Source organism: Sardina pilchardus, chromosome 20 (assembly GCF_963854185.1).
Source record: "Sardina pilchardus chromosome 20, fSarPil1.1, whole genome shotgun sequence".
Classification (NCBI taxonomy): Eukaryota; Metazoa; Chordata; class Actinopteri; order Clupeiformes; family Clupeidae; genus Sardina; species Sardina pilchardus.
This window is the reverse complement of record NC_085013.1, coordinates 4150222-4160552: the sequence shown is the minus strand read 5'-3', so window position 1 is coordinate 4160552 and position 10331 is coordinate 4150222. Positions and strand designations below refer to the sequence as shown.

At 40.8% G+C, this 10331-nt stretch overlaps 1 protein-coding gene across 1 annotated transcript; it reads left to right on the top strand.

The window, feature by feature from the left end:
- Nucleotides 1–442: 442 nt before the first annotated feature.
- On the top strand, nt 443–10056 carry ivd (isovaleryl-CoA dehydrogenase). The gene is made up of 12 exons (XM_062523077.1): nt 443–708; nt 1398–1487; nt 1732–1783; nt 2714–2883; nt 3958–4051; nt 4312–4442; nt 4657–4753; nt 6076–6169; nt 6585–6666; nt 6876–6980; nt 7191–7263; nt 8869–10056. Exons 1-12 carry the CDS (start codon nt 586–588, stop codon nt 9000–9002), a joined length of 1245 nt encoding a protein of 414 aa, XP_062379061.1. The 5' UTR covers nt 443–585; the 3' UTR covers nt 9003–10056.
- The last annotated feature ends 275 nt before the right edge of the window (nt 10057–10331 follow it).

Below are 10331 nucleotides of genomic sequence, written 5' to 3'. Positions count from 1 at the left end.
CCCCTGTTGCTGATAAAATAGTTGGCTAGGCTTTTAAAGCAACAACAACAACAACAACATTACAAACTTTCCCCATAAATTCTTCCCTATTCGAAGAAGAACACTACCCACCAGTGTATTTTGTATTTCTGTTAAACTCTGAATATGCTATGCAAGGGCTACAACCGTAATTGAAAGGTTTCATTGCATTCTCTCATCCAGGGCAGGCCTTACACGTTTGTTATCTCTGATTCAGTTTGAGTAGAGACAACATTTTTATTGCACGTCAAATTAATGATTTTGTGACCGTAATGACACTGAAAGTGTGCACTCAAGTGCCGTGCAAAACCGATACGTTGTGTGCAAGCATAGACCTAAAAGCATGCCTAAAAGCCTCCAGTGTGAACGTTCTGTTTCGACCCAGCCCGCTAGATGGCAGTAAAATTGTTGTCCGCTCGGGTGCATGATTCTCGCGATTGATAGAAGAAGTTGCAGCGTCCCTTATTATGTGATTGATACCTAAGGGTTGTGTAATTTCCAAACCTGTTACGGCATTTGTTTGTAACTTCTGTTATTTTAGCAAGCGTATAACTTCATAATTTCAAAATGTTCGCTGTCAGGAGGGCTCTGTGTCTCAGTTTTAAATTGGCAAGAGTACCGCGACGTGGATGCGCGGGTGCCATTCCAGTGGACGATATAGTGAATGGTCTCACAGATGACCAAATACAGGTAAATTTGCGTTTGCGTCAACATTGCCCGATTAACAGCTGATTGAATCTCTTCAAAACAGACATTAAACTTTGTTAACGTTAACTAATGTTCAATTTCTTGCACTACTGGAGGAGAGAAAGCTCACATTAGCTTGCTGCTTGCTAACTGGCTAGCTCCCCAGTCGTGTGTGACATAACTTACACAAAGCAACGAAGACATATAGAAAGTTATTCTATTACTGATGTCAGTGGTTGCTTTTTGGATGGCGATGTAGCCAGTAGACGATTATCGAATTTAACTCCTCCGAACAACAAGAGCTGTATGAAGTTGCTGTCTAGTGTAAACAACTTGACCTTGTGTAAAATGTCATGAATACTCTATCGCCATCGAAAATGTGGCTTACACACACCACAGTAAGGGATAAAACAAGCATGCACGGTGATCCACTGTTTTAGGAAAAATTCAAGATGGCTATGGGTTCGAACAAGACATCCCTTGGCATCATAGGGGTCATCCGAGGATCAGAGTTACCAGAAAGGGGTGGGGGGCATGGAAACTTTTTTGATTGGGTGGGATTTTTCATGACGATGTTGACCATTTAGCATATATCATCGTGATCAGCGGCATACAATATTGAGATAAAGTAGATCATTCCAGTTGAAACGTATATTGGCTCCTGATCAATGTTTCTGTGTGTGTGATATTAGTTGCGGGATTCAGTCCAGAAGTTCTGCGCAGAGAAACTGGCCCCCTATGCAGACGAAATCGACAAGACCAATGAATTCAAAGGAATTAGGGTATGCACCAATGTTTGGAAAGCAGTTTTATTTTCATTTTTATAATTATGCACATGGTATTATCAGGTTAAATGGAGATGTTTTTCTTTTTCAAAGAACTTACTCTGTCTAAGCGAAGAATTGCATTCAAATGCTAGTTCTACATGATACAGATACAGCCATTCTTATTCATTTTGATTAATTATGAATCAAAAAGGAAGCCCAATAATTGAAATAATCTTTTGCATGTTACTTTTTTAAATAGCAATATTGGAAGGAAATGGGAGACATGGGACTCCTTGGGATAACTGCTCCTGGTAAAATTGAATTCTTCTTTCCTTGCATGAAAATCTAGCTTTGCAGAAGTATTGTTTGTTGTGTAAATGTTGGCAATTGTTGGTATCACCAGCACCACTACAGTTTTTCAAAACTTCCTAAATACTTTATTCTTCCTCTTTCCTCCTTAAATAAGCTATCATCAAACAATTTCAGCTGTGAACTTGGTTCAATGTTCAAAGTGTAACACAATCATAGACTATTTGTGTAACTTAGGAAAGAGATAGAACTTTTTAAAAATGACTGTGGCCTGACTGTAAAATTACTGTAGCGCCACCACTTCTCAATGAGACGTGGTCTGGGATCCAAACGTTCATTGGGCGCCGCAGATGTCTATCAACTGCGTCTGTGCATAGCTCATCATCGTCTTGTGTTTGGTGCAGCAGTTGATAATTACTACAATTAATGGAAGTAGCTACACTTGACACGACAGTGGGGCTTACGTTAAAAAAAATGGATTTTATGCGTCACAAATGGACCGCTTCAGTTACGCGCCTGGTGTCGCTCCCCTGTTACAGTGGCCTAGGTGACTAGACTATTAAGAGCTAAAATGAGTCAGTGAAGGTGGTGATGAGTCATGGCAATAGCTACAAATCTATTTACTTTGGGTGGCGGTGGTCTAGTGGGTAGGACTCTGGTCATCCTAATGAAAGACCTCAGGTTGTGAGTTTTATCTCAGGGGCTATTATATTATTATTATATTATGTATTATATCACAACTGTGCCAGTGTGCAAGGCATTTATTCTCGAGTTGCTCCTGAGGAGCTGTTAGTGTTAAGACACAGCTCAGTGTAAGTTGTTCTGGATCAGAGCATGATCTGAGTGACAAGTAATGCAATGTATTTATTTGTGCGCTGAATATTATGGGAGGTGTGATTGTGCTGTTGTTAATTATGCTGTTGTGGTTACAGTGGAGCTTGGCGGCTCAGGATTGGGCTACCTGGATCATGTGATTGTGATGGAGGAGATGTCACGGGTTTCAGCAGCCATTGCTCTCAGCTATGGTGCCCATTCAAACCTCTGTGTCAATCAGATGGTGCGCCATGCCAACCCGGCGCAAGCGGAGAAATACATGCCCAAGGTGAGGGATACACACACACACACACACACACACACACACACACACACACACACACACACACACACACACACACACACACACACACACACACACTCACCAAAGATGTTGAAAAACCTAAATATCTGTTTGGGAACCCATAGATTCCGTATTAAAGGTGCAATAGGCTGTATTGTCATAATAAGAAAAGTTAAAGTAAATTAGGCAAAAAGTCATTCTGAATAGAAGAGGATTTTTTTTATATTCACGTGCATTCTAAGCATCTTGATTATGTATTGTGTTGCACAGCAACACAAAAATAGATTTGATTTAGAAGAATAGAAGAGTTTCCCAGCCATTCAGTTTTCAGTGACGGATGTCTGAAAGGAAAGGGATGAAGCTGAAGTGGACTTGATTAGAAAATTATAACTAGCGAAGGACTGGATGTGTGATTCTGAGTCCTCAAGCTGAAGTCAGTCTGCTGGTAGCTGGACCTTGGAGCGGATTTGGACCTTGTCAGGTCCAGAGCTGTTTCGGAGCCAGTTGCTATAGTGACGGATTTGTAAGCAGAGCAGATCAGATCATGATGTTCTTATGTGAAATCCCCATAATTCCATTTCAGAAGCAAACAGCTGTCATTCCTCATGAACTGCAGGCTACATTCTGGCGCAATGTTTTCAAAGACATTGTGAGGCTGGATAGGTTGTTCATACAGTGCTGCAGTAATGCAAAAAGTAAATGTATATTTCAGCTTGGTCAAGTTGGCACTTTTGCAGTGGTTGAAGCACATTACAAACACTGAAATCAGCCATTTAATTCATTCTTAATACTGCAGTGATGAATTGTATTTATCATTGAGTGATATGTACTGTGGCAATCAGCAGATGGTATTTAGATGTACAGATGTGAACTCTGACTGAGTTTAGTATGAATTTTTTTTTCGTCACTAAGCCTATTAAGAGACCTTTGCATGGGTCAGGTCAAATGTCGCATGAGCACATAGCCGTTCATGTGTAGCACATTCAGACTTCGGTTCTCCATCGAGTGGCTTGGTTGTGGCATCAGTTGTTCTGTACTTGTGTCATTCTGTTCCTCCAGCTGATGACCGGAGAACACATCGGGGCCTTGGCCATGAGCGAACCGAACGCAGGCTCAGATGTGGTCTCAATGAAACTGAAGGCCGAGAAAAAAGGTACGTCTTTGCTCGCTACTCACATGCTGTGTAAACGCCATTGACTCGTCCTCTCAGAGAGCTCGAGGAGGTCCCCTGTACAGCAGACAGCCAAACCACACTACTGACTGGTTTGTGGTCTTGGTCTTTGATTGTGTCAAAACCCTTAAGCGCACAAACAAGGCTTTGAAGTCATCTCACAGTGTTCTCGGCCACAGACATCTCTTGCAGTCATGACTTCAAATCATCGATCCATCCTTGTGTGTCTTGGTACCTCGTAGGTGACTACTACGTTCTAAATGGCAATAAGTTCTGGATCACTAACGGGCCGGACGCAGATGTTCTCATCGTGTATGCAAAGACGGAACCCTCGGCAGCGGCCCGCGGCATCACAGCTTTCATCATAGAGAAGGTATGCGGTAGCATTGCTCGACAACAAAGCCGGTCTGCAACACTCAGTCTTGCACGCTCTTAAGTGCAGCTTCCGTGTCAAATGGAGTCTGGAGTGGTGCTGTACGGAGTATGTTAGGGGGTTATGATTATGCCTCTGGGCAACCCAGATGTTCTCTAGGATGGCATGAGAACATCTCAGTATATGACTCTTGTGCCCTTACCCCTTATGCCAGGATATGCCAGGGTTCAGCACGGCACAGAAGCTGGACAAGCTGGGCATGCGAGGTTCCAACACGTGTGAGCTTATCTTCGAGGACTGCAAAGTTCCTGGTAAGTGTGTGAGTGTTTGAGGGAGAGGAGGAGAGGTGAATTTGTGAATTGGCCATTGGTGAATTCAAGGCAATGGCAGACATGCTACACTATACAGTAAACACATCTGCTATGTTAAATATAGTGATGGTTAAAAGTGTTGGCACCCATGCTAATTTTTTTGACTAAAAAGAGGAACATAAAATCATCTTTTGGAAATTGATCTTAATGCCTTAAATGATGAATAAAAAAATGAGGAAATATCCGACCTTTAAAGGGATAGTTCGGATTTTAAGACACGAAGTTATATGGGTTCCCTGTCAGCAACGTTGTGCATCAGCACTGACTTACCCCCCGACGGCGTCCTGTGAGCCGAGATCCAGCCGGTTTTTGATCGTTTTTGATGCCGGACTATTTTCTTCAGCAAGTTTCTGGGGTCACGAAAGTAAAGTGTTTTTCTTCTCAAAACCATATGCGTTCAAAAGAGTGATATATTTGCACCACAAAAACGTTATATCACTCTTTTGAACGCATATGGTTTTGAGAAGAAAAACACTTTACTTTCGTGACCCCAGAAACTTGCCGGACTACTTTCTTCAGCATCAAAAACCGGCTGGATCTCGGCTCACAGGACGCTGTTGCGGGGTAAGTCAGTGCTGATGCACAACGTTGCTGACGGGGAACCCATATAACTTCGTGTCTTAAAACCCGAAATATCCCTTTAAGGACACCAATTTTCTTTGTGAATGAATAATGTATCATAAATAAATAGATGCTCTTCATTAAAATACAGGGGTCATAAGTATTGGCACCCCTATGTTAAATTCCCATTAAGATCAATTTCCAAAAGATGATTTGATATTCCTATTTTTAGCCAACTTTAGCATGTCTGCCAACACTTTTGACCATCACTGTACACAATGAACATTTAAAAAAGTACAAGTAAAAGAAGTCAACATGCTGTTTTTTTAGTACCATAAAAATACTAATTTCAGCAATGGTGTAATGGCCAAAATATAGTTATTCTCAGCATTGCAATTGATAGCAGAAACATACTGATTTCATCGGTGCAGTCTGTGGTTGTATACAAAAGCTCTTCAGTGGTGCTCTTGGGATGTCTGGGATTTTGGAAATCTTTTAATTGAATGACCCGACAGATCTGCCTAGGCAACTTCAAATGCGCTCTCTGAGTTGTGCAGATCTCGGGCTACATCAAAGAATAAAGTTATTGTAATCTAGGAAAAGTGAACACTGTTATGTACGACTGAAATAGCCTTTTGGTCTAAAATCACTAATATTATTGAATAAAACATGGTTGATGAAGACTTGTTTATGTGTTGTAGAGGCAAATATCCTGGGCCCTCTGAACAAAGGTGTTTACGTCTTGATGAGTGGCTTGGATTTAGAAAGGCTTGTACTGGCAGCTGGCCCTGTTGGGTAAGTGGTAGAAGGAAAAATGGACTTAAACATGCAAATGATGGGGAGAATTTTCTGAAATTCCTTCCTGAAGTCTGAGGTCTGAGGTTTCTTCCTATATGTTCTCCAATTCTAGGGAGTTTTTCCTTGCCCCTGTTACTCATGGGCTCTCTTTGAATGTTTAACACTCTGTAAAGCGCCATGAGACATGTGTAATGTTTTGCCGCTCTATAAGTGAAATTAAGTCTGTATCCATGATATACGCTAACATCTTCACTAGAGATTATACTGGTGTGCAGATTTTTACCAAAATTAAAACGTTAAAGAGATTGTAGAAAGAAATCTGGTTTAAACAAGATGTATTTTGGCATGATGAGTTTCTGCTTAAAGTTTCTGCTTAAAGTTCTTTAACTGTCTGCTGTTTGAATGTCTCCAGCATCATGCAGGCAGTGATAGACCATGCCATTCCATACCTCCACGTGCGGACAGCCTTCGGACAGAAAATCGGCGAATTTCAAGTGAGAGTCCTGCGAAAGTTGTTTTACCATAATCTGCTTGTTAGCTCTTCTGTTGAAATCATACTTTCAGATTCAGGAATTTATATGTGGAGAGCAGAGAGGGCTTATTATACGGATTCTACTCATCAGTTTTCTATGAAAGAAAATCTATGTAGTGAAGTGTGTGTAGGTTTAGCAGTAATGGTGCCCTCCTTGGTTCTGTGTGTCAGCTGATGCAAGGCAAGATGGCGGACATGTACACGCGACTTAGCTCCTGTCGGCAGTACGTCTACAATGTGGCCCGTGCTTGTGATAAAGGCCACTTCAGCGCTAAGGTAACCCATCCAACCCTCTTCCTCTTCTGTTGCTAATCTCACCTTTTGATTTATCTTTAATTACCTTTTAGATGTATTTTCAGTTTGCTAATCATGTTTTTGAGATGCCGGAGACACTGCTGATAAGCTTTGTTGTTGTTGTTGTTGTTGTTATTGTTGATGTTGACATTGATGTTTTTGTTGTTGTTGTTGTTGTTGCTGCTATTGTAGGACTGTGCAGGGGTCATCCTATACTGTGCAGAGAATGCCACACAAGTCGCTTTGGACGGGATTCAGTGCTTAGGTGAGTGTTCGCCAGATATTCACAGCCTCTCATGTAATCATCCCTCTCTCTCTCGTTTCATCTCTGTTAAATGCAGGCCCTCCAATACTATGTCATAGAAATCATTTTCAGTGCGCTAAAATTAAACACAGTGGCAATGCCAAGTCACTATTAAATGGTGTCATTCTAGATTTAAATGCATGCAGTTGTGAGTTTGCAATGTGAAAATGTTCTTGGTAGCCTATGAACTACTAGCCATACAGATATCTAGTCAGAGAACATTTAAGTTTCCTTTGGTTATCTTTCCTTTAGTTCAGTTTAGTTCTTCCTGTTTGCGTCGTTCATGTGACCATGGGGTAACTCCAAAAATATTTCCAGTAACCACCTCCAAAAACAGTGTACTGCTAATGGCTGGGTTTCCCAGATTCGTTAAGAAGCTCTTAAGTGCTAAGAACTTCTTAGGAGTGCTCTAAGAACGTTCTAAGAACGATCCTAAGAAGTTCTTAGCATTTAAAAGCTTCTTAACGAATCTGGGAAACCCGGCCATTGTTGTTTCCAACATAAGCTTGGTAAAATTATTTCAGTTTGTGTACCAGTAGGCTACACTGTGAAAATCACATTTGACCAGTACTGTGGTAATACTGATAATTGTGATCATTTTGGTCACTGTAATCATAATGCTTCATATACCATGGCATCTCTAATCCACTCCTAAGGGTATGTTTGTCAAACGCAGAAGTGTTCAGAGCATTTCTTTGAGTCTTCTACGTCATCTTCCGATTTTTGGAATGTGTGATTTTTGTCACATTAGTTTGACGATTAAGGAACCATATACACGTCACATTAGACTTCACCCGTCTCTCAATCTAGTAAATGTACATTTGGCCTACATTAGTTTGAGCCGCAGTGTGAGATGCAGTTGTGAGCGCATGAAGAGGAAGTACTCAGCAAGCTGCAGTTGCAAAAACTGGTCACAGCAGTATAAGACAAATTACAGGAACAGAACTAGCTTTATTAGTAGTTCATAAACTAATAGTAAGGAGCAATAAAGATAATTATGTAATAAATGATTTCTGTATTATATCTATATGCTACCCGTATGACAATTCCATTAAATATTTATTAAGACTGAAAAATCCACCAGTATTACCTATCTAAACCCTCAAGCATGGGTCTAGTACAATCATATAACTTTACAGGCATTTGAATGTCTCATTAGACAATGCAAATGTAAGACTGGGATATTCTGATTAATATTTGAATGTCTGGCAATAATATGCAAACGGAATTATTCGCCCTTCCAGTGCAGTCGTTATTGCTATCATTAATATTCTGGGTAATACTGACAACGACCATCATCATTCGTCTGACCATCACGATTTGTCTGATTTGTAAAGCTCTCGTTTACAAAACCAAACTGGATTTCCTTGCACATCTTCATCTCACATTAATATGTGGGGAAACTGTTAAAATGCTAATGTATTTGCTGTTAATCCTGCTTTTATCCCAAGCAGTTCATGTCTTAACTTTGACGGCAGACACTGTCTTGGTTGTGTCAACACACTGTATTGATTTTCTACATTGTTGCTGCTGCTGCTGCTGATACGCTCTTGTGTGTGTTCGCAGGTGGGAATGGGTACATCAACGACTACCCCTTGGGTCGGTTCCTGAGAGATGCAAAGCTCTACGAGATCGGAGCAGGCACCAGCGAAGTCCGTCGTCTCATCATCGGCCGAGCCTTCAATGCCATGTTCAAATAGGCGACCCCGGAAATCGCCGGAAGCCTCCAAATTAACTATCAACCACTGTAATACTAAATAAACTCTCACCTGAGCCTTACACATCTGATCATATAAAACAGAAATCAAGGACGTTGGAAATGGAGGAGAGAGCGAGAGGACACATCTGATATTTAGATGCCTTTCTGAACGCACAATGGTAATAGTACAGTATGTAGGACCTATCATTACAGGTGGAATGGGATCCGTTTTGCTAGCTAAGAATCAAGCTTGAAGCTCATTGAGCTGTAATGGAAAATTCCATTTAAGAATGTCAATATTTGTCTAGGACTTGGCTCAGTTCTTGCCTAGGGAACCAGCCGCGTAAGCGCTTCCCAATGACTCTGTACTAACATAAATGAAACATATTTAATATCCAGGCATTACATTTATAGGCTATGGGAATCGGAGGACATTCTCACCCCTGAATTGCACAGTATGCAGTTTGCTTAGTAGAAGGATGAATCCAGGTATTCTGCCGTTGCTGTGGTGCTTGTTAGTTGTGTTTCGTTGACCATACATTCTTCTGAATGGGCTGTTTCTTTTCCCTCTTGCTAACAGAGAGAACTACACAGTATGCACACAAGAGATTTCTATTTCCTTCCTCCTAAAATGCCATCTTTGGTAGTCACGTGGTCCTTGGCCATGTAGAAAGAAAGACGATAAGCTGTATGTATTTTTCAACCCTTTGCTCTTTATAGTTATTTTATACATTGCCGTGTGACTCATTTGATGAAGCGATGCTCATACGTCTCTCCATAACTGTGCTGTGGTTTACTCACAAAGGTTTCTTCCAATGTTTGTTGAATGTCATCCCAGAAATCTCTGTAGTAAAGCTCATGGTCCTTTGTGTGATTTTTGTCACAGACTCGAGGGAAATGATCCACAGAACATTGAATTGCCTCCGTGAAAGTCAGAGATCTGCCTTACGTGTTCTACAATGAAGTTGTTTGTTTTGCTTTTGTTTGTAAACACTGTAGTCATGTGGGATGCTTCATTCTTTTTGGTGTAGAATTAAAAACAAGTTAAATTTTCACAGCTGGGTCTGCAAGTGTCTTTCAACGTGAACTTACTGTAAGCTGCATGCTTAAAATGTAGTTGTCTGAATTTTTTAATTATTATTGTGCTTGAACAGTTGATGTTTGACTATTGGCTTGAATCTAACAGCCCACTCTGTTCTCGACAGAAACACCTCCGGTGTGAAAAAAAAAAAAGTCTTAATAATTCATGAAATCACTACATCAAATACATACTTGTCTCCCGAGTTGATGCTTCTTTTGTCAGCTGATAGCTTGATTTATTTATTTATTT